The sequence below is a fragment of the Pavona decussata genome, unplaced genomic scaffold, assembly GCF_977016875.1.
Source record: "Pavona decussata unplaced genomic scaffold, jaPavDecu1.1 SCAFFOLD_238, whole genome shotgun sequence".
Classification (NCBI taxonomy): domain Eukaryota; kingdom Metazoa; phylum Cnidaria; class Anthozoa; order Scleractinia; family Agariciidae; genus Pavona; species Pavona decussata.
In genome coordinates this window covers 2,137,329-2,162,038 of record NW_028145643.1, presented here as the reverse complement: position 1 = coordinate 2,162,038, position 24,710 = coordinate 2,137,329, and the positions used below count along the sequence as shown (strand labels likewise).

At 37.8% G+C, this 24,710-nt stretch overlaps 2 protein-coding genes across 2 annotated transcripts; one reads left to right on the top strand and one right to left on the bottom strand.

Annotated features, from left to right (window-relative positions):
- The first annotated feature begins 315 nt into the window (after window positions 1–315).
- On the top strand, window positions 316–12,173 carry LOC146457739 (uncharacterized). Its single transcript, XM_085091680.1, has 9 exons — window positions 316–878; window positions 2,054–2,172; window positions 2,368–2,573; window positions 3,718–3,821; window positions 5,329–5,396; window positions 8,461–8,615; window positions 8,727–8,799; window positions 9,701–9,824; window positions 11,313–12,173. Exons 1-8 carry the CDS (start codon window positions 417–419, stop codon window positions 9,816–9,818), a joined length of 1,305 nt encoding a protein of 434 aa, XP_084947806.1. The 5' UTR covers window positions 316–416; the 3' UTR covers window positions 9,819–9,824; window positions 11,313–12,173.
- A 6,921-nt stretch (window positions 12,174–19,094) lies between these two features.
- Window positions 19,095–24,684, bottom strand: LOC146457738 (small ubiquitin-related modifier 1-like). Its single transcript, XM_085091663.1, has 5 exons — window positions 24,605–24,684; window positions 24,461–24,508; window positions 23,888–23,965; window positions 23,033–23,104; window positions 19,095–19,492 (listed from the first exon to the last, which is right to left on the bottom strand). Exons 1-5 carry the CDS (start codon window positions 24,620–24,622, stop codon window positions 19,433–19,435), a joined length of 276 nt encoding a protein of 91 aa, XP_084947789.1. The 5' UTR covers window positions 24,623–24,684; the 3' UTR covers window positions 19,095–19,432.
- Between the last annotated feature and the right edge of the window lie 26 nt (window positions 24,685–24,710).

The window sequence follows — 24,710 nt, the reverse complement described above, 5'->3', positions numbered from 1 at the left end:
TTTGGGCTTCTAGTCAGTCACACTTAGGTTATTTTGGGCACAAGGTGTACAAAAATTGCTTCTCCTTCCTTTCCCCAAAGCTTTTTATGTGCTGTCATTCTGATAACCTCACTTGTTTTTAAACAATCTCCCTACTCCTCCCCCCAACTTTTGCACTAGTCTTTGTGTGTCGCAAGCCTTTTCGCAAGCATTCCGTCAGCTCCCTGCATTCGAAATTGATACAGCCGAAAGCAATCTTCTTTGCACGTTGGGTATTTTGTATCTCCTCCGGGAGGAAACGTATTTTTCGTGAGCTTCAGCATTGCAACCGGAAACGGATATTTCCCGAGAGACCAGTGCCTCACATTCATGTGTCGTTCGCCATGTTGATGTCACATGGATAAGACAGGCGGCCGTCATGGCCGCTCGTGTGCCGAATGAAACGAAACAGTTTTAAAGCCGTGTTCGAGAGAACGTGGACGAAAATCTACCAAATGGTTATGACTACGGACATTCCCTCCGGTGGAAATATGGAGCAAACACAAGTAAAATCAGATGTGCCTTTTGCGGGTATCAAGGCGCCGACGACTTCTGCGAGCGCTCGATCTGAAAGGCAGTTTACCCGCGTTTTGCGCTCGAAATCGTCCACCGCTGTGAAAACTAACACCACCAACAGCGATGTGGAAAAAGGACAGCCTCAACCAAGCGACAGCGTTCCATTTTCAAAGTTGCCGGAGCCAGAAACTGTTCAGGAAGGTTCAAACCATAAAACCGACGCGAGCCAAATAACTCACTTACGTCAGCTTTTGTTGCTGCATTTAGAACTTATTCAGCAGCAACAGGAAGAACTTCAGAAAAAGGACCGAGAGATTAATCAGCTTAAACTAGACAAAGAACAGGTAGGGACATGTTTATGATGATATATTGCGCTAGATCTGTGCGCGTTATCAGTTTTATTTTTCTCCGATTGCACAAAAACACCTCAGACAGGATCGCATAAATTTACTTTTCGAGAGGTCAGCGGCGACCATGAAAATTCAAACATGGCGCCTATTATTGGTCACGTGGCATAATTATACTTATTTATTCGAGATTTCGTACGGCAATGAGATTTTACGGACTTTTTATCAACCAGAATGACTTTTAAAAACCCTTTTGTGAATATTCTCTGAATATTCACAAAATATTTCAAACATTTTCTGTATTTCTGAATATTTTCTGTATTTTCATTAAAATAGAAAGACAAATAAACAATATTTTTTCTTCTAATTTTCGATTTACTCTTGGGCCCAAATGGCTGTTTGTGTAAATTATAAAATTGTTGATCATTGATAAGTGATTTAAGCCATTTACAGCTTTTTCCATTTCTTAGGGGTCATATTTGCTTTGAAATCTGAATCGTTTCATTTGAGTTATGCAAATCAGAAAATAAAGTACTTGACTTAATTTTCACAATGCCAGTCTAGAACTGGGTGTATAAAATTGCCCATTTCTAGAATGGGATACATCAGTTTACATGCCAGACCCTTCTAAAATGAGGTCTAAATTTAGTTGGCACATACCTTGGGCATCTTTTTTCCTGAAGTGGCGAAAAATCAAACATCAAAAAGTGTGAGCACTAGAATTAGAACTAGAAGCCTTTTGGGAGAAAACTCAATTGGGGCCAAGTTGTTCAAAGCACACAGAATTAGTGTAAACTTTGGTTCTAGTTTAATAATATTACTAATCAATAAATACCTTCTTTAAGAGATTTTTGTCTTTCAATTTTGACTTACAGTTTTTTGCCTCTAGCTTAAAATTATCTTTAAAAAACATTTTTTATTGAGCGAGGTGAAAAATTTAATTTTGGATTTGGATTAATTGACTTTCAAACAACCCTGCCCAGATGATCAACAAAAGAATCCAAAGTTGTAAAAGTGAGTGATAATTTTAACTGCAGATATTTTGCCTTTGGAGGGGGACAGGATCTTTACTATTTTAGTGTTTTGAAATCCTCTTCCATGTTAAGTTTTAGCTTAATATTTTAGTGTTTGTGATTCTTTTGACAAAATTGAAATCTTTTACTTTGTCATAGTTGGAGTCTCGGATGCACCGGTTGGAGAGAAGAATGGCAGTAAAGAAAAGAAGAGATTTTAATGAAGGCTATGATGAGGTTCTTGAAGAAAAGGATGCCAAACCAGCCACTCCCAAAAGGTATTCAGTTTAGCAAATGACGAAGTGCATCATTTTTATCTGTGATCAATAATTATTTATCCAATTTGGTTGCCAAAAAATGAAATAAAACAAGAAAGGAAAAAAAAAGAAATTAACAGAAAGCTTTTCTGTTTACAATGTATTTTTTAGTCTTAACACTGTCACATTCACTCTCCATAATAATTTTTGTTTCAGTCGTCGTCTTTCTGTGGAGCAAATGGTTCGAGCCAAGCGAGTTCCAGCTACTGCATCAGTTACCATGACATCACACATGTGTGAAGACATCAGCTATGATACTCACATGAGAACAGAGATGCTTTATCTTCACAGCGACTCCCAAGATCTTTCCAAGAAAACCATAATCAAGCCAGTTGTTGATAGAGACCAAGAGCATGTACAAGGTACCATGAGAACTAGTGCCAAGAAAGACTAGTTTTGGTAGAATTTTTTTTATTCAAAAATTAAAGTGTGAATGAACTTATTATCATATTCTTGCTCCCAGATCTTCTCACTTTTCAGGAGGGAACACTTGGTAAAACCATTTGCATGACATCATAATGTGTCAGGAGTGTGACACAAGACATGTCTGATCAACATTTGCAGTGAAAAAAGACTGTTCGTGGATATCTCACTTGATGAAAATAAAAAAAACCGTCATCAACCAAGATAGATTTTCAAAATCAATTTTTTTAGCTATCATATGTAGGAAAAAATTATTTTGGGAAGAGTAGAACATCACCATTCAAGCTTTCTTGATAAAAGTGCAAAAGGAATGCATATTGTGTTACGCATACAAGTTAGTTGTCATCTCAGATTACCAAGCAAAGTTTTTCACAAACCTTTGAGCAAAGAGCATGGATGTCGATAAGAGCCACTGAGCTACTGGTGAATTTCACCGGGATGAAATTTCAATAGAACACAAATACTTGAGGCTAATTTGAAAGTTGCACAGTCCAAAGAGCCAGCTGGGTTTATTTTTGAGCCTGTTAAGATTGTTCTTAACTACATATCTGATAGGCAAATGTATGCCTAACGAAATGCTAAGTTCAGATTGATGTGCGCAGTTGAGTTACAAGATTTTTTTGGAATGCCTATGAGTGCACACATTTGCAAACTTTATGTTGATATTTTTGTGCGATATAAATTAATAATAACAGCGTAAATGGGGACATGAATGGTATTAGGATTTTATGTATTGCCCTTTTAACTTTTGACTCCAAACTTGAGAAATTGGTATGTGTAATGGTTAGTGTCCCATAGGTCTATAACCATTGATAGAATGTGATGATTTAAAAATATTAAACAGAGATGTTGTAGTAATGATGATTGCAGTATTAAAATACCTCTGGTTGAGTTTTGAACTGTAGAGTTTGTGTGTTGTTGATACCATTTACCCAATTGCACTTGATTTTTCAGTACCAACTTGGCAAATAAATGAAATAATGATGATTGCAGTATTAAAATACCACTGGTTGAGTTTTGAACTGTAGAGTTTGTGTGTTGTTGATACCATTTACCCAATTTCTATTGCACTTGATTTTTCAGTACCAACTTGGCAAATAAATGAAATAGCTGCCGCTACAATTAAACCATCCAGCTCCAAGTCAATAAAAACATCAGGTGCAGCGTCGTGCCACGAGAATGTTGAGGTAAGACAAAGCTTTGCTGTTATGTTGTGTGCTGTCAAAACAAGTATAAAAACAAATAAACAAACCTAATTTCCATTCAAACTTAGTGTTTGAGGGTGCAGCTAGTCTATGATAATGTACGCCAGGTAAGAAACAAAATGAGACCATTTTGATGTTGCCATGGCATTACTCTGAGCTCCAGTCCCTTTCTGCTATAAAGCAAATACTGTATCTCGATATTCAAACAGTAAAGGAGAGGCAGACAGTCCTACTTGAAATGCACGAAGTACCCATATTGCCCTATATCTCCTCACCAGCTCATTGGGAGTGAATGGTGTCTGATTAAGACAAAAAATGAGAATGTCAGTCAAGAATAAAAAAGACCCGAAAGTAAAATTGTTGCCATGGCAACAGCACAGTAGGCGTCAGTTTGTGTCTTACATGAGGTACATTACTGGTGCCAAGTTTGAGCAGCATCACTCCAATATTTCCCGAGATAATCTTGATTTTGTTATTTATCTTTGTACTGAAACTAGTTGTGACGTCATCAGTTTTTTAACAAAAACTTGAACATATCTGGAATGAGGGAAGATATTTCAGAAACCAAAACTAATTATTGGTCACTTTGAAAGACCTTTCAAATGAGCGTAAGTTATTTTTTTACTTCACAGGCTCTTTATTAATAGGCACATCCCACATCTCAGACACATAAACACTCCTCAGATACATCCCTTTGGACACACAAACTTCTTTTTATTCTTATACACTAGAACAATCTGTTGTCTGTTGTTCTCCATTTATAAAAAAATTCAAAATATATTTCTTTGAACAATGCACTAATTGCAAAAGAACCACTACAGGTTCAATGATTGGTCAGCAGTGTGTTTAAGGACGGAACAAAATGTGCTCAGCTGGAGTATTCTGCCTAACTCGTCAATTGGTACAATTTGTTGGTTAGCAGGTTATGGTTTGTTAGTTAAATTTATTCTTTATTTAATCAAAAAAATATGTTTCTCATGCAGAAGGTTACAGGACTCTTATACATGGCTCTGGGATTCATGCTTTTGTGACTGTGTGAGTTCCAGTAGTCACACAGCATGTTTCTAGGTGGATCACTGTTAAAAGGGATCAATAATAAAATCAATATTAAATAGAAGAGAGACCTTTGCAGTTATTTACACAACCTAAGCAGTTGCAAAAAGAAAGCCTGAAAAAAATTCAGGCTTGAACAGGATTCGAACCCATGACCTCTGCGATGCCAGTGCAGTGCTCTACCAACTGAGCTATCAAGCCAACTGGGAGCTGGTCAGATTGTGAGTTTGTAATATACCGGTGAAGGATGAGTAAACGAAGATGAATGTATGAAACATATAATTATATGAACTGTGGGTAAAAGATTAAAGAAAGACTCTTGCAGTTATTTACGCAGTTTAAATATACGTTTCATATGTTCATACTCAATAATGAAATTAATATTCAATTGTTTGTTTCAGTTCTATAGTCTTTGTCTTCTTATTTTTTACAACAGAGCACTGATGATGAGGTGTTTTCCAAACGACACATGAAACAAGAACTGGAGGAAAAAAGGAGAAAAAGGTGAAAGTTTGGAAATTAGAATGAAAATTAATAAAACTAAAAACTGAAATCTTTACCTAAAAGTAGCAGAATTGATGTTTGCTTGCAGTCCTCATGGTTGAGTCAACATCAGTACCCACATGTGTCTGTCTGGTTGTTAGAAGACATCTGGACTCTCCCTCCCCTTCCCCTATCGAATTTGAAAATTCAATGTTTTTTAAAACGAGACCCTTAAAGTGCCCATAACGGAATTTTTTTTATTTTCTCATCTGAATCTTTATATCATGCGAAGAACGGCCGCGAAAAAATTTTCCGATTTGCTTGAAACGCGAATTTTTTATGAATTTTTCAAAACTTTAAAATCCTATTTTATTGCGGTCCACCCGCCCCGCAGATGAGAATGCCGACGGGCTCACAATAGGGCCACGTGACATAGTCTGTGACGTACATTCAGGAACTCTCGTGTCTATGCACTCACTTGACCTTCAGTAAAGTCCGTTCGCGGCAGAAAGAAAATCGTGAGATTCACCGGTAGGAAGGGAAAAATTCGCTCCAAACAAGTACGCTCCATGGCAGAAAACTTATCTGACACGGAAAGTGAGCAAACTGCTGAAGGAAGCAGCCAGGACGAATTTGAAAGCGTCGAAGTCGAGGCGATAGATGGCGTCCACGAAATAAGTAATACGTGTGAAGATGATGATACACTCGAACCGTACGCGGACGAGCCGATAGCAGACGAAGAATGGCTAAAAAGATATCGCAAGGAACAAGAGGAGAAGCGACGACTCGAGGAAAATTTAACGAAACGCTTGGAGAATAGAGTGCGTGTTGGTAGATGGTAAAGTTCTCACCTTGCATTTTGCATACGTGCTCTTCATTATCATCTCTCAAAACTATGGCCAAGTACTCACATACATTCGAACGAATTATTTTCCATGTAGGTGTACTTGTGGTAACTGTAGCCGTGATCTGCTAGCAAATATCAGCGAGTGCTACTGCTGCAAGGAACTGGAAGGCAATTGGGAAGCGCTGACTAGCGACATTGTTCTCGCGGAACTACAGGAAGGACACATGTTGAACTGTGATAATAACAGCTTGTCTCGTTCTCTGAAATTTCGGCCGTAAATTTAATTGTAGGATGGAAGTTGTTAGCTTGTTCAATGAACAGGTTAATTTCCTTTTTGTCACTGTCCCACAGTGAGAAAATGTCATCAATAAAACATTTCCATTCTATTGGTTTTGTTTTGCTTTGACTTATCACGCAGGCTAGAGGTTTATTGCTGTGGAATGCCTCGTATGCTTTGCATACTGTTGTAATTCCCTCCTCCTGTGGTATACAAGCTTTGTATACAAGCTTGTTGCATCCATTGATACTGAGATAGTATATTGAGAGACCTTGGTCTTTCCTATAAAGTTTACGAAATCCATTGTATCTTTTAGGCGCATACGTCTTGCGAAATGTTCGAAGTCTAAGAAGAGTTGGCGTCTAATGTAATTCGCGTCTGTCACCGTTGTCGGGACAAATTTGAGCCCTTTTAGAAATAACGCTAACAGGCTGTCGCTAAGTTGTTGGTTTGAAAAATTCTTTATAAATTTCTCGTGTTTTTCTCTTTGTGTCTCAATCGGTTTTTTAGCCAATTTTTTTCTGCGCTCTTTGCGCTTGTTATTTGTTTTGTGCCCTTTTTATTTTGAACCCCCGTTGTGGTGGTTAGGTTTTCAGAGATGACACTGTTATACTTTTCAACATTTTTATTGTTTGCAGAATTCTGCAACACATGTGTGTACAATATTTGTTTGAGCTCGTTGAATTCTTGCTGCAGTTTATCAACCTTATCTACATTGTGGTTTACAATGTTTTCTGTGTTCGCCGAGTGCGACTGTTCTCGCATCGATCTATTTACATCAGTGCAAGAATTTGTGCTAGTATTTTTTGAGAGCTTGGTCTCAACGAAACTTCGCGGATCTCACGAGCTATGAGAATATATACCAAAACAATAACGCCATTTTTTATAAAACTTGCGACTGAGTTAACAGTGAGGTCAAACTATAAACCTCAGAGGGTTACAACGCTTAGAATGTCACAAGCGGGTGTGAATATTTATCGAAAGCTTACCATTCGCTTTTCCACGCTCCTCTTCGAAGGTGGCTCTTGGTCTTCGTCTTCCTTTCGATTAGCATGTTTTGAAGGACAAACACAAACGCCGATGTAATCCTACTTCAGTTCACGTTTTAAGTTAAACCTGAATTCATCAGCCTTGCGAAATCCTCGTCATTGAAGTGCATCGAGCACAAGGATGAGGTCTTTCCAGGCGTCCATATCTTCCTCCGCTTCAGCATAAAATCGATCCATTTCTTTCGCCTCCTCAGCTTTTGCGGGCATGTGGTGCCAAAGAAAGGAATCATGTGCATGCTTATTCCATTCGCTTCGTCTTTGATGTTTCCACATCTCGCTGCAACACATCTTTCTGGCATTTCCGAGAAACGTGCAGAAATACCGCGACTTGTTTTCAGTGAGATTCAGAGAAAGGCTGAAGTCACGTGTTCCTGAATGTACGTCACAGCTCTTGCTAAACCGAGAGGAGACTAATGCGAATGGTGGGCCAAAATGGCGGGCAATTTGAACATCTTATAAAATTCATTAAAAATTCGTGTTTAATGCAAATCGAAAAATTTTTTCACTGAAGTTCTTAGGATGACATTTAGATTTAGATGAGAAAATAAAAAAAATTCCGTTATGGGCACTTTAAGGGGAGTTGCTCGGGCAATGTGGATCATAATTATTTTAACTAACTTCTCTCTCCATCCTAGCTATAGGGCATTTGAATGTCAAATTTATGACTGGTTTGGAACCAGTGACTGTTTATATTTCAAAGGTGATAAGGCACACAAGGGGATTTGATCCAATTTGTCCCATTTTTTCTGGCCCAAGAAGTGGATTTGATTAAGTCTTAAAAGAGTCAATTTCCTTAAATTTGTCCATGCTTCTCCCAGCACCAGTACATTAACATCAAGTTATCTATTAGTTTGCTATGATTGAAATAGTTTTGTGTCGTTTTGTGCTAATTGGTGAATTTGTCCTCTTCAGATGGGATATTCAACACATGCGTGCAATTCAAGCACATCAAAATCTTGAAAAGAAATGCAGAGATCGAGAAGAAGCAAGGCTTAAGGGAAAGAAATCCGGATGTAAGGATGACACTGTCAAGGGTGTAGAATCCTTTCTCCCAGCTCCTGAAGATGGTGCGTGATTTATTATCATGATTTCATTAACTTACAATCATTGTTACTAACGAGTCACTTCAAGATGGCAGCACTGTGCTGTACTAAAACAATTTTGGTGGTTTTTTTTAGTAATGGCAGTGGAGGTATCAGATACAGTTCCTGTTGTTGCATTTGGATATCCAGTCCCCCTCTTTCATAACAGGTGGGTTTATAGCTTGTGCCAGCAGTGAAGATCTAAAACAGTGTTAATAATGTGAAATGTAGAGGTGATGGTTATAACCAGTTTGTACTTTTTTAATAATTATTACAGTGGGGGCTGAATGTTGAAAAAAATTCATATTTGTTTTAATTTCACTTTACTGAACACTATGTTTAATTTAGCAAAACTCATGCCACATTATAAATCAATGAGAAGCAAAACCGAAGTCAATATTGACTCACTTGAATGCATTTTCCCTTGCGTAGCAGTAGTTATATTAATTTTGTAGTCCAGTTGCATTCATGATGACAATTGCTTAATAATAATTTTCATCTTGAAACTAAAAAAATTTTACATACTGTTAACATTTAATGTTGTTTTTCACTTGCATGAAATGAACATTCATTGATGATGCTAAATTGCAGACCAGTTGCACTTAGAAACCTGTTAATAATGATAGCCCAGCTGGTTGTTGAACTTGATCAAATGGCATTATCTAGTGAATAAAACAGTATTTTTTCCTCTTCAGCAGATAGACTGTATCATCTTGGCTAATATTTTTATGTAATAAATCAAACATGAGGAAGAGTGTTTCATCAGATTTCCAAACACCAAGAAGTGGCTTGAAAAAACGAGGCACGGCCGACCTTCTTTTTAACAAACTTCGAGGTGTTTGGAAATAGGATGAAATGCTCCTTCCAGTGTTTGATATAGCTTCTCAAACCATTAATAATTCTTGGACAAATTCAAAGCTCAAGTTTGAACCAAATTTTATGATAATTAAGACCACAGTCCCAAACTTAGTTCATGCTAGTGATTTCCTTTGTTTCTCTTTATGAATTAGTAATGAGGAATTTTGGGTTCTCAAAGCAAAACAAATCTATTTTTTTTTGTTGTTGTTTAGGGAATTTGAGATTCCATGGTTTAGTCTTGACAAAAGGGAACTTATTGAGAGGAAAGGAAAAGTTAAACCTGGAAGAACTCGTGGGAAACCTCGTGGGAGACGAAAAGGCTACAATTAGAAACTGGTGAGCAGTTAATTGATTTGCATGAGCTGTATATCACTTTTTTACCATTTCTGGCTTTTCTTGTTCTGGCTTACAGTCGAGCCAGGTCAAGCGTACCCTCGTAGATTCTATTAATGAATCTATTGTTTGAAAATTGAACCTGTTAGTCGTTTCAAGAATTCAAATCAAAATTCAATTTCTGATTGGATTATACAAAAAATGCATGAAACCGGAAAACCCTCACTAGGACTCTCACTAATTGGACATTTTTACGTTTATACACTTGCGTTTATTCCGTTAGTTATTCAAAAAAAAACTGAAAAATGATTGGAAGCGATTTATTATAATAACCAGTTCTCTTTTTGAGGTATATGATGGGACCTCACAGTTAAAGATGTTCATTTCAGTTGACCTTCGACAATGGCAATGACCTTCAGAACATGTGTTGCGCTATTCTTCGCGGTATAATGGGCAGTCTTGTGAAATATATACCAAACTTTTTTATGCTACAAAGTGGGTAATGCTATACATGAAAGATAAACTGGAATTTTTCAGCCCGACTCATTTGCAAGCACTTGACTTTGTGCTCTTGCCATGACCAAATTTGCATAATGAATTATATGAAAATGTCAACAACATGCAGGGACAGTTTGAACGAACGAGGTGTTTCAATTGTATTGTAGTTTGAATTTTACAGGCTATTGCTTTTACTGATAGCGCGGATCAATATTCAAATTAAAAGCCAATAAGAATCTAATTTTAATTTGAACATTGATCCGCGCTAACAATGAAGGAATAAATGCATTCCTTGAAACGACTAATGGGTGCAATTTTCAAATAATCGATCCATTAATAGAATCTAGGGGGGTATGCTTGACCTGGTTCGACTGTAAAACAGAGGGAAAAAATGGTGCTGAAATAAATAAATAAATAAAACATTGTGTTCCATTGTGTGTTACATTAATTAACAATAGATCCCATTGGCAGTGTATATGAGTGTACTCTGATAATGCACAAATTATGTCAAAATGTGGAGAAAAGAAGGAGTAGGGCAAGTAGCATGACTGACGTTCTTACCACTTTTTGATGTCCTCTGCACGTTGTCAGAGTAGACACGCATAGCCAAATAGAGTCTGTTGTTTTGTAATGCATTGTTTTGATGTTGATTATCCTGTATAAACTTACCGAGATTGAGAGGGCATATTTGGTTTTTATTATGCCACTTATCACCCATAATAACAGAGCAAGCCTAGTGGCTAATGTAAGGCTAACGAGGCTTGTGACTGGCTAACAATGTGTCACCTTCATTACTGCAAAATTTTACAAGTAGAGGAGTACAAGAACTTTTTTCTCATGATGACATTCGTGCATCAGTGCTTTAATCGCAACTCCTCTAGGCCAATCAGAATGCAAACTTCTTAAGTTTCATTGTATAAAGTATTGTATTCTTCACCGCTGGATAATTATCAATGCTTTTGTAATAGAGGTATTTTTGACTTTTTCTTGCAGGAGCCAACATTATTCTTGGGAATCCTGGGAAGGAGAAGTGCAAGAACATATTGGTTAAATTTTAGGATATTTCATTTGTAAACTTTGGAAGATACCATAACACTCTGAATATAAGCCCACCTAACTAATATTAAGCCTTCCCAAAAACAAACCCATCCCATCAAATCACAGGCACAAAGATTCTGCCTCTAAATTCAAGCTCACTGGCTTGTCATGGGATAAAGATTAAAATGCAAAATAGATAGTGAGACCAAAAAATGTTGAAATTGTCTGTGTCTTTGGATATAACTGTCAGTTTCTTACTACTTGAAGAAAGTGCATTGTGAATTTTTGGGCATGCTTTTTTTATATATTGTGATGCTTTTCTGCCATGTTGGATGATTTAACTGTACCCTTGAATTAAAAAGTCCTTTCACCAAATATCTAAGCCCAGGGCTTATGTGTGGAATTTTATGGTATTTGCTTGGAAGACCAATGAGAATTAATTTACACAAATTATGATTTTTTAATGGTTAACTACAGTTGGCTCCTCCTGCTATCTTGAACAGAAAGTTGCTGCTGTTAGACACCGGTTATCTGAAACTCCTGTTTTCTCAAAATAATTTTTCCCTAGAGTGTTCAACATGACAGGAGTATGCTGTATGATTTTCAAAGTTTTCTGCTGCCCTGTGCCATGGTCCTAGGGAGTTTTTTCAGGTGATAGGTGCAGAGGGTTGCTTATAAGAGGCTTTTTTAGTTGATGAATTTTAAAGCACATTTTATGTCAATAAGTCATTGTACTGTGTTAGGTTTTAAATGCAAATTGTTTATGATGTATACGTATTTGTTTTAGTACAGTTTAATAAATACTAATGACTGCCATTGGGAAACAGTAAGTGTGAATGGATAGCTAAAGGAATTGAAAACTTGCTGTGTCCTGTTAGGCTTGCCATTAGGTGTTTTGTTGTACCCCCAAACTCAAAAAGAATAGAAGTCACATCATTGACATACATGTAATTGCCAAAATAAACATAAATTAGTGTAATTAGCAAGTGTTACAATTTTTTTTATTACATCTTTTGGCATACTAACACAACTTAAGAAGTTGTTCTTTCTGTTTTCTGGGTTTTTTTCCTGAAAATTGAAGAGTTTTTTGTCAAGGGGCATATCTAGCTTTTTTGGCCACAAAAACAGAAAAACGCTCCAAACTTATCCAGTTTTAATATGTACTGCAGATATTGTGCGCTTCACCCTAGAAGGTAAAATTTTTTTGTGCCAATTGAAGGTAATTATGTACAAGGAATTTTGCTGATTTAATGTGGTAGCAGTTTCATGTGATGAAATTCAACCTTTAGGCAAAAAGCAAAAATGGGCCCACATTAAAAACACAAAATCCACAGTGTATACTAAGACTGGGCGAGTTTGGAGCGTTTTTCTGTTTTTCTCCCATTTTGCAAAGAACCCTTCAATTGACATTGTGCTTCACATGATTCAGAACAAGATAAAAAGTGGAAGATGTTCGAGCAAGCTGCACTTTGCCACAGAGATTGTTTATCATGAAATGAACTTTTGTTTGGTATAATTTGGGTTATTTGCAGTCAGTATGCTTTTTTAATTCATTTCGTTTCATGGGTTATTTAAAACTGCTTTAATACAAGGACCTTACAAGCAATACACTTCTCCAAATGCACATAGTTTATTCATGATGCCAGATCACAAATCTTGCCACTGCTGACTTGTTCACAAGAATGGTGTAATAAAATGCAAGCCAAGATTAAGGCAGCTCAGAAGAGTTTCATACTGTTCTAGTGTATAATGACAGATAAGATATCTTTATGTACAACACTGCCATTGAGCAGCTCTTTAATACAGATTGTGATGTCATAGTGGTTACCATGGTAACATGTTAGATCCACAACCCCCCTTTTGGCTTTTTGCAAAAGCTTGCTATATTGTGCAACTTTTGTGGTAAGTTGTCCAGTAGAACTTCTGTTATCAGAAAAACGGAATTTTTTCATTTACAAAAATTCTACTGGATAACTGTTCTCTGAACTAGGCTTTATCTGGTTTGCATAAATTTAAACTGCATTTTCACTTTCCCGTGTGATGCATGCAACTTTTGATAGGAATTTTAATTCATTCAGCTGGTGCTGCAGCCCTAAGCTGCTGTTTTCTCTAGGGTGTTAGTCGGTTTTGTAACCCTAGAGAGTAAAGCATTTTGAAGTGTGTTTTGTGACATTTGCTAATCCAATAATTGTTAAAAGCTTTTGAGTTGAGAGGTATAACAATTTTATAGGTCTTTTTAGCCCATTTGTATTCTCATTTTCACAACTTCTATGTCACTCAACATAGACAACGTCTGGATTAGCAATCATGCTGCTGTTTAGTTCCCTAACAGAGGGCTTTTTGTTTAGAAATTATGTCCCACTTACAAGGTCTAACAAGTGTGGATCAAAATAATACCATGTTGAGTTAAGTCATATCAATATTGTACAGCTAGGTACAAATCAAGGCAGAGTATGCAAGTCTATTTTCTTCAAACTATCCATCTTCAAACAACACCCTCATCCTCCTAGTTAGTGTAAACAAAGAAAGAAATAATAAAGAAAAGTAAATAAAGGTGTCCAGTTTTTTGTTTTGCTTACCAGCTGTTTTAGTACAGTACAAAGTCGTCAATACTATCCTTGCACAGTAAAGCAAGGTGCCTCAGCACTGGAATGGGAAAGATGCTGTCTCGTTTAATTTTTAACATGGGAGTGACCGGGAGAAGTGGGGGGAGGAGACTCCCATATAAAAGTGAACGGGGTGATTGTCGGAAATTTTGAAAAGAACCCCTTAAAGGTACTAAAGTTCTGTTTTGTGGGCATGGTCCAAACAATTTTTTACCCCTAAGACACTTTGACACAGCAATAAAGACTATTCCTTCGAATGCCTTCCACTCGTAAAGATTTTTTCCTTCCTCTCACATTTTTCTGCTCAGTATCCTTAAAGGTACCACCATACCTGTGACGGAAGTCATTTTAGATTTTACCACCCTAGAGGGTACCAAACTACGAATTTTTTAGCCCCTAAAGGTTATGATCACCCCCGTCACTTTTATATGGGAGTGAGTGGGACCAACTTTTGTATCAGGTCATTGGACGTTGATGAAAGTGTCTTATCGCATCACTTTTTGGAAGTGATACTCTGATGTTTGGCATAGCCTCTCTTCATTTTATTCGCTTTGTGGTGGATTGGATAAAATTGACTTGAAGCAGTAACGAAACATACTATGTAACTACGAGCAGCAGTGTTTTATCGAAATTTAAAACCACGAGGCGCAGCCGAGTGGTTTTAGACCCGATAAAACACGTGCTGCGAGTTTTTCGAACGGCTTCAAAAACATTCCTGGAAAAACTAATCACATACCCAGAGTCCTCAGTCTCTTTGGCCAGTGGTTGGTCACCAGGAGAGACTCTGGAGAATTAATTTTTTCGATTGGCTGCCCTGTAACGCCTTCCATTGTTTTACCGCAGAAATCCTGCGGTAATAAAGTTCCAGTACCCCAGAGTCTCTCCTGGCGACCAACCGCTGGCAAAGGAGCCTGAGGACCCTGGGTACGAGATTGTGGAAAAGCGTGTCAAGAGAGTTCATAACAATGATGCTTTTGTGAACGTTGGAAATTAGCATACCAGAAAAACATTAAACACCGCATACTAAACCACTGCACGTGATGTTTTATCGACCATTTGATAGGTCAATGAGCTCATGAATTATCAAGGAGTTTTTGAAAAGTCGTCTACAATTTTTTTTTATCAGATCGTCTAATTTTGGAGATGTGGCTGAACGTTCAAGATTATTTTTCTAAGTAACTGAAATAACTGCAAGGCTGATCTGACTGCATAGAAACCTTAACACGACAATGACAGATCCTGCGTATACTTAGAGCAAAAAATAAAAATAGAGCCTAAGTCCTACACAAAATGAGATGCTCAACTGTGTACCAGGCATGCAATACGAAATCCATTGTTTACGTTAAAATGTGCCCCTTTATCATTTGGGTCAATTAGACTGTATTGACTGAAGTTTTACATGTATGATTTTACTGTTCATTTTTAAAACATTTGGTCAAAGCAAGAAATTTTTTTCATACCTGACTCTCAGCCTGGGTAATGTTCTTAGTATGTTCTTAAATTTAGTTAATCCCAGCCTCAAAGGTCTTTTAAAAAAGGTTCCTATATAATAAACAGTGTATGAGTCGTCTACTCTGATCTCTTTTGTCCGTTACACTAGAGTGAGTGAAACAGAAACCAGAAGCCCCAGCGTGCCAGATCTCTTTGCAGGAGGCAAATTTTACATGCGCTTTGAACGCATAGCTGGCTTTACCATCCTGAGTAAAATGAGAGACTACAACTCGTAAACTAGTATCCATAGTAGCCTTTTAATCCAAGAAACAAATAAAACATAGGTACGCATTGCGTACATACGGGTAGTGCTGTGCACGCGCTGCTGACCTGTTTATTGACAGACACTCACTCACTCACTCACTCTTACATGCCTGACGACGTGAGAGTCATTAGCATAACCCAATGAGATTCGTTAGCGTAATCCAAACTGCAGTTCCTGTGTCAGTTCATCGTATAGACTGCCAGCAGTCGTACTTCTTACCTCTGCCGGATCACGCGCGCAAAGTGACGGTAAAGATCCATTGCACGCTACAGAAATTAGGAGCAGAAAGAGACTGGCAACATACTAAACCACTGCAACGGCACCTTTTCTGATTGAAAATGGCGACTTACCAAAATCGTCACTTTGCTTCCCCGTCCATATAGGGGTGAGTATTTGACTTTGCCTTCGTCAGAGTCAAGTAAAAACATTGAAAATAGAATCAGCATGTGAGAAAAAACCTACTTTGGGCTAGTTTTTGTGCCTCCCGTGGGACCAGAGTCATAGAACTGCCCCTGAGGGGGGTAGGGTAGGCCCGCTAAAAAAGTGCGCTTTTGGTTAGGTCGCCAATTTCTAACAAAAATGTGCCCCAACCAAGTTTTTTTGGACGCTCTTTCAAACGGCAACATTCCTGATTGAAAATGGCGACCTACCAAAATCGTCACTTTGCTTCCCCGTCCATAGAGGGGTGAGTACTTGACTTCGCGTTCGTCAGAGTCAAGTAAAAACATTGAAAATGGAATCAGCATGCAAGAAAACCTACTCTGGGCTAGTTTTTGTACCTCCCGTTGGGCCAGAGTCATAGAATAGCCCCTGAGGGGGGTAGGGTAGGCCCGCCAAAAAAGTGCGCTTTTGGTTAGGTCGCCAATTTCTAACAAAAATGTGCCCCAACCAAGTTTTTTTTACGCTCTTTCGAAGGGCAACATTCCTGATTGAAAATGGCGACCTACCAAAATCGTCACTTTGCTTCCCCGTCCATATAGGGGTGAGTATTTGACTTTGCCTTTGTCAGAGTCAAGTAAAAACATTGAAAGTGGAATCAGCATGCAAGAAAACCTGCTTTGGGCTGGGAGCAGCATAATTTGTATTTTCATTTCAGACAAATTGGTTTTCCTTTTTGACGGAATGTGACGGAAAACAAGTGTGTATAGCTCTCCACAGGGGTGGAGACTGGTGGATAAGTAGGTTTGCAAGATTGCTGCAGACTATTTGCGATGAATATACAGCAAGCAGTTCTATGCCTCTGGTCCCACGGGAGGCACAAAAACTATGTGTCTTGTCCAGATCTCACATTAGCTGACTGGGTATAATTATCTAAAATAGCTTGTTCATTTTGCTTGCGTAAAACAGCAATTTTCACATTATCAGGCTCAAACTTAAGATCGCATTCCAGTAGAATTCCATTATTCGAACGCAACTTCAGGGCCGTACGTAGGCAGCATGAGGCAAGACGCAGCAAGACGAGGCAATCATGTCTCGTTTAAGTTTTATCCCGAAATTTAAAAAAATATAATATAAAAGTTGTTAGTTAAAAAAAAAATTCCCAAATAGAGTTTACAAAATTGTGTCCTGAAGGCTTAACCCTTATAAGGTGAACCAATTTAGGGGAAAATTCACATGACTCCATTTGTAGAGAATGCGGCCGAAAACATTTTGAAAGTTCGCAGACATCCAAAACCGGCCCTGGTAAAATTGTATTTTCCATCCTCATGCATCTTAAGCAACGGCCATAAGTTCTGCTTAAGAAAGCCTGCACGACCTCTACTCCTTGTTAGCTGCTTTCCCCTCCATCTTTCGACCAAATTTAGCATTCTATATTTACATTTTATGTTGTCGCTAAAATCGTGAGATATCACCTTTATTGGACAACTTGGTAATATGCGCGGACATTGGTAAATTGAAATGAAACCAAGAACCCAAATTCCTAAAAAAAAAGGCATAGAGAGAACGTCGGCACTGCCATCCCGCAGACGACAGGCAATAATTAAGAATTCAGTCTGATCATCGTTTTTTAAATGAAAACTTGTCCTGCATAGACCTGCATAGCTAACACGACCTCCTCTTGTGCAGTAGCATTGACAGGTTTAAATGACAAATACAGCTGTGTCATCCGCAAAACATTGAACATGGGGTGGATGCGATTCGATAACATCAAACAGCTTGGACACGTTGGCAAAAAAGTTAACGGTCCCAGGCATGAGCCCTGTGGGACCCCACAGTACACCACAACAGGGTCAAAAGGCGCACTATATTGGTAACTTAAATTCCAGCTGTTCTAATCCCCACCCCCACCCCCCGGGCAATAGTGGGACATTTTCTCACACTGTCCATCCCAGGAGCCGGGCATTACCCTTCCACCTAATTACCCCGGGTCACTTATTTGAATGACCAATTCATCGGCAAATACGGTAAGTTTCTAATTGAATACGTCTAAATCAGGACGGAAACGGGACGCTAAAGTTCACCAATTTTTATAATACTTCGGGAAAAAAGGCCTAGCTTGGACCTGAATTAGCTTAGATTTTATTGAAAGTAAGACGAGAAACGAAGAAAATAAATCCATTTTTTAGCTACTACCACGGGGCATTTTAACAACTAATTTGTCGCGGCCGTGTCGCAAAATTCTTATTCCCGGAGGTCGGCCAGGGAGGGGGGGGGGGGGGTTGGGGGCTAAGGCTGTCTTGGTGTACTTTATTTAGACACGGTAAATCCTTCAGCAAAGATTATAAAGAGGTAGAAAATAAAATATAACCAAAATCATCCGGAACTAAACTAACCTAAAATACTATTAACCACATACTAAAAGCTGCTTTACAAGGATGCCGTGTTAAAACTCAACAAAAAGTAAAGGGTTTGCAGAAATGGATACAATCCAGAGCGACGATGGGAGTGGTTAAAAACTGCGCGTTCCGTAATCTTCGACTTGTAGGCCAAGTTGAAAATGTCCTTATCACTACAGTTTTTACAAAAGGATCACTGGGTTCAATTGAGTAGGAGACCTAGGCAAGTAACTACTGAGATCTTGGGACTGAAAATTTCTCTGCGCACACTCGAGACTGAAGTTTTACTGAATTACATTAGTTGGCTTTTCTTGGAATTTCTAATCCAGAGAAAAAAATTACAGCAAAGAGAAACATGAATAATGTTAATAAATATAGAAGATGCTCTGTTTGCTTGCTAAATTTCCCTCCTGCAAGAACACATGAACAATTTCATTAAAATTAATGCTAACAAATCCATATGAACAAGGGGCAATAATATTGTTCTGGGCTCAGAGAAGAAGCTGATGTGCAGTGGCATGTCTGACAGCCTGATGTTACTTTGTACTTCCATCTACATGAGTTGTGATGGGCATTACGGATACAAAAGGATCAACACTTCGTTTAAAAGTTCACCTTTAATGGCTTGACTAGACTTTACTAACAATGCATATTTCACAGACAAAACTAAAACAAGGAAAATTAACTGATTGGACATAATTTATTCACAAAATAATGACGTCTACTAAGTTCTTTATACATTACTAAGTAGCCATGAAAACAAAATATAAAATGTCCTGCTTATGCACAAAGTCTTCATCTTTTAAAAGCAATGGATTGCACATATACACTGAATGATCTAAGCTGGTAATAAGTCAGAACAAAACAAGAACTTTGGTCTCATTTGCACTACTAAACACAAAACGCATGGTTATAGTGTTGAATCTGGAATAAAATTTATCGTCCTCCTGTTTGCTCTTGATAGACTTCAATCACATCATCGTCTTCCATGTCGAGCTACGCAAAACAAAACATGCGCAAAAAAGATTTATTAATAACAAAATACTGTAATATGAAAAGAAAGAGACAAATTAAACATAATTTAGACAATGCAAAATGTCAATAAGATAAGATAAGATAAGATAAGAAAACTTTCTTTTATCAATTCAGGATATCTCTAATAAAAAAACTATTTACAAAATTATTCCAATCACGTCGTAAGAAATAAAAATATATCAGTGTAAGCTTAAAAGATCTGGTAGATCTTCTAAAATTGTATTAATCCTATGCACTGCTTCCAGAAGATTAGAGACACACGACTTGCCGTGGACAAAGCCGTGTTGGTGTGGGCTGAGGTTGTCACACACATAGGCGTTAAGATGACGGTAAAGTAATTTTTCAAATACTTTACATAAGATGAAAGAAAGAGAAATAGGTCGATCATTTTAATCCATTGCTGATATTTTTCCTCATTTCCTCATATGCAGTCCACTGGTCCAAGTACATGATACAACACTATAAATTATCCTTTATTTTCTTAAATCAGGAGATACATAAAACGTTGCTAGTGCTTGAATCCTAGCTTGAAATTCAGGTTCCAAATCACCAAAAAAGCAACATTATTCAAAAAGAAATAGTTAAGTGCTGAGACAGATGCAAATAACTTGGCACCAAACCGGTGACACAGTCAGTTTGCCTACAACTGCATGTTTCTTTGGTTGTAAATGCCTTTGGATTTAGTTAATTTCATGGAAGCAGAATCTCTGCAGTGTTTCTTTTCTTGTGCAATTTAAGACAGTGTTTGCGTGTAGGGCGAGATTTGCCTGCTAAGTTACTCAAAACTGATGACTGTGCCTGATTACAATACCTGAGTACAGTTGTCCCTACATGTAAGTACTATGCCCAATGTTCTAAACAATTGGCGCATTCTAAATGTTGGCAAACCGTGGCGCGATGGGCAACCTTTGCCATGTATAAATGTAGATGTAGATGTACAGTGCAGGCCAGAATTAAGCGAACTATGCAGATGCGTTTTATACGCAGCAAAAACGCGTATGCGCATATTTTTAGACTTGTCTAAATGTGCGTGTTTTTGCCATTGTTATTCATCGTCGTAAGTTCTCTTTATTTGGTATTGTCAAATAAAACAAAAGAATTCAACGGGTTAACAACAAACACAAAATCAGCATTTTATGAATCAGCCAGCGACAGCTAACATATTTCAAATCTTATCTGCTTCGTAAATACTGGGGACTTTAAAAACAACTCCTAGCCGATATTCAATATTCAGCGTATGTTATAGAAAACATAAATCTAACTAATTAGTCGAATACTACTTGTTTGAAATCAAAGCGCTCTGTGCGCGAACTCATGAATGGAATAGCTGAGTGTAATGATACATGTATTTAGGATTATGCCTAAGGTTATTTTAAAAATTACACACGCACATTGTGACTTAAAAGAGACCATTTCAAGTTTTTTTCAAAGGGCTGAAAATGGCACAAGTTGGGTATAATAATATTGGAAAGGCACTGTGGCTCCCATGTTGATTGAATAAAAAAGTGGTCCAGTTTTCCTTCCAAGAACCTCCGTACATCGTGTTGTTACCGAATGAAACTCGATACATGTGAAGGAATTTGGTTGCCTAGCACGTGACCGAAATCTTGCTGGTGTTTTTAGCATGGCAATTCCTTTCTACTTCCAAACGATGGCTTCTGTCAGTGTTTTATACCATTAGAAGAAGCTTTCAATCTTGCAAAAGTTGCTATTTTGGCTTTATCCAAGTGAATGTAAATATAGAAATGCGTCAAGCATTGCGGTACTCAGTAGACTCTCAGTGTTTATGTTTGTTTCAGGGAATCAATCTTATCGCTCACACTGGACCCGAATGAAATTTTGCAAAATTTCCTATTTTACCCTAAGCTTTTTACCAATGGAATTGCCTTAGATCTTTAAAGTCAACTGAACGATTACATTTTGTGGCCGGAGATAGTGAATGCTTGAGGTAGAATGAGGGAAAGCTCAAGGTAAATCAGCAAATCTGAACTGAAGCGCGCTAGAGGAGCAAAGTCTGTTGAAAATCATTTGGTGGATTTACTGATTTTATTACAGGTCATAATTTATTTGTTTATTCTACAATGATTTACCGACAAATACTGTGTAATTCTCAAACTACCTACCGAATCATCATTGCGGCAAGGAATAAATAAGAAAAGCGTTTAGAAATATAAACAAACAAGTTAAATCCCTTCACGGTCTACGCAGAGCTCGTTTCGCAAAGTACAGATCTTTAAATTTAGAAACTCTGCACTTCCGGCGTTTTTTCCTCTTTTAGCTTGTCACACACAGAAGTCTGACTGTTGTAGTCTCAATATCTCCAATTCTAGAGATTTATTCATCATTTCATTTTGTTTCGTTTCGCAAAATAAAGTAAGCTCTGTGGCAATTATTTTTTTAAAGGTTTTTCTATGCGCTCAACAACATGGAGTTGTTCTTGTGCTGAGCCAGTTCTACAAGAAAGTCAGCAAGTGTAGTCATACTCTGTCAAACCCTTCTGAAAGGCTTTTCCCAAGCAATTCAAAAGAACAATGAAAGATCAACAATACGAAAACAAGCTCATACATACTAATGAGTCTCACTAGACGCGCATCTGCAGATTTTTAGACGCATATACACGTCCGCAGCAGATGGGTTTTACGCGTAAGTTTTGGTTTTCTTAATTCTGGCCTGCACTGTAGTTGCTTAAGGGCATTGTCTACTAATAAAGAAGTATTTTTGTGTAATTTATGACTATGAGGGTAAAGCAGATCTTAGCAAGGGCTATTGAAATTCAAAAAGAAAATTGGGGGTAACCATGCATTTTTTAGAGAGAATTAGCAACAATAATTAGTCCAGTAATGCTAAAATACAAAACAATGTATGGCATTTTTTTCCAAATTGAACCTTTATTATCTCTGAAAAATGCATGCACCGCAAATTTTCTTTTTGGGTACCAAGAGCACTTGCTAAGTTCCCCTTTCTCTGCATAGTTTTAAACCACGCAAAAATATTGCTGTATTAGTAGGCACCACACATAGGAAACCCAAGTATCTCGAGATGCGCAGAACATATGCACAGTAACAAAACCAGGCACTATCCCTAAAAAAAACGGTTGTTCACACTGGTACCACAGGTACACTGCGGTTCTTTACCACGTATCCAAAATTTCAGGAAATTCCAGATGGGATGTAAATGCAACATGATCTTTGGCTCTTTTCACTGGAAAATTCCTGGGAAGAATGGAAATTCTGAAAAGTAGTCCTATTTTCCCAGTTTGGACATTATGAATGGAAATTTGTGTTCCATTTACATGTTTCGCATGTTTTGTACTAGTTTCAGGCCTTTTGGCTCTCTCGGCCATGACAGTCAAGCGTTGTGCGTCAATCCAGAAATTTTGGGTAAGTGGTTAACAACCTGCCCAACACTGGGCTTGCAGAGATAAGATAAATTTTCATGCTAATCATTTTACCGTACAACTTTTTTCCAAATTGGTCACAGCACAGTTTCAGTACAACTTACATCTTTCGGTGTCTGATCATCGTTTATTCTTTGTCCGTCGAAAAGGAATCGAAGTGAATTGAGTGGAACACCCTAAAAGAAGCAAATGGTCATTGAACAAACAAGATGTAACAGCACTTATTTACTTCTATATTGTTTTACATTTTACTTAAACACTCTTTGAAAAAGCACTACTCTAAACTTAATTGTTCAGAATAAGTGCCACAGGCCTGTTGATGTGACAGTTATTAATATTTTGACTCTTGTGCATGGCACTTATTTGGTGGTGGCGGGTTTTTGAGTAAATATGGGAAAGTGACCAGCTCTTTTGAATTAACAAGCAAAAGGGCTACCTAAAATGACAATAGGTAGATTTAGAATTGCATTTATCGCAAACAGTGTTTGCACTTAACAAGGAATGATTGATTTGTGCATGATATGTGGCCCAAAGTCACATATTTGGTGTTTCATTTGGTTCTGCAATGAATGAAGCAAATGGGTTGACTTGTTCAGTAGAAGGCTAAGAGCAGCTTATTTAATGTGATGAATTCCAAATAATTGACCTTCAAATCAGTACAGTCGAACCTCCACTAATGCACACCTCCAGTGAGCAGACACTTGGGGTCATCTCTCAGCTACATCCAAACACTACCCATAAGTAGACTCTTTTTCTGGTTTCCAGGGTGTCACCTTATGGGAGGTTCGACTATACTTAAACCCATGCAAACAAAAATAACAATAAGGCATGTCACCCTAGAGTGGAATCATCTGACAATTCAAGTCATACTGTCTCTAACGATAAGAATAAAAGTGAGACAAAAACAACAAAGAATAATAAAGCTCCAAAAGTCTGATACTATTAAACTCTCGGGTTACCTGTCGATCACAGTAAGCTTGCTTGAGTTTTCTTAGCTGTGTCGTTTTCTTGATCTTAAAATGTACCTCTGTGTTGTCCTGTTGATTGTGACAAGAGAGTTAGAAAGTTCGAAAACATGGCGAGGACTGAAACGGAAACCATCGCTTTCCTGCACAAAACACGTGCAAGAGCATTTCCCGCCATTCCATACAACACCCGCTGATGGAGTCAACAAAACATGGTAACGAAATGGTAAATTTGCAGAAACATCGATGAAATATGGCTTGGAAAAAAGAAATTACTTAACGACTAATGGACACGGAACGATTTCGAAAGAGGAACTTGAAAAAAGGAACATTTTCCAACCCGTGTAACATGTCACGTCGTATCAATGCAATAAATTATCTGCTGCAATCATGTGAATCAGATGACCGCAGAACTACAAATGTTCAACGGTTAATAACAGCGAAAAGCTTAACCCGTTACCAAAGTACGAAGCATCAAATACTTCATTTCCGTTCGAATGCACGAATAAAACGCGCTTTGGACAATGAGCATGAATGCAATCGACAAAGTTAAACACGAACTCTCACCTGGCCCATCACCTTCAAATTGATATGTTCCGATTCGGGTTTAACCTCCTAACAAGAAAATGAATATATAAATCTCAGCAAAGGGCTTAAGAGATCACAGAAAGCATAAAGACGCCTACTTCAACAAGGAATTACACAAATTACCTTATTTTCTTCCGACATTTTGACTCTCGATTCGCGGTGGAATTGAAGTGTGAGTGCGCCTAAGGAATTGTGGGATAGAACTTTGTTCTTCGCATAGACTTGTGGG

Coding starts and splice junctions, on each gene's coding strand:
- LOC146457739 (XM_085091680.1), top strand. CDS start 417: ATGAAACGAAACAGTTTTAAAGCCGTGTTCGAGAGAACGTGGACGAAA. Junction 5,397..8,460: donor GAGGAAAAAAGGAGAAAAAG/GTGAAAGTTTGG, acceptor TGTCCTCTTCAG/ATGGGATATTCAACACATGC. Junction 8,616..8,726: donor TCTCCCAGCTCCTGAAGATG/GTGCGTGATTTA, acceptor GGTTTTTTTTAG/TAATGGCAGTGGAGGTATCA.
- LOC146457738 (XM_085091663.1), bottom strand. Junction 23,105..23,887: donor AAGCTTACTGTGATCGACAG/GTAACCCGAGAG, acceptor TGCTTCTTTTAG/GGTGTTCCACTCAATTCACT. Junction 19,493..23,032: donor ATGATCAGACACCGAAAGAT/GTAAGTTGTACT, acceptor TGTTTTGCGTAG/CTCGACATGGAAGACGATGA.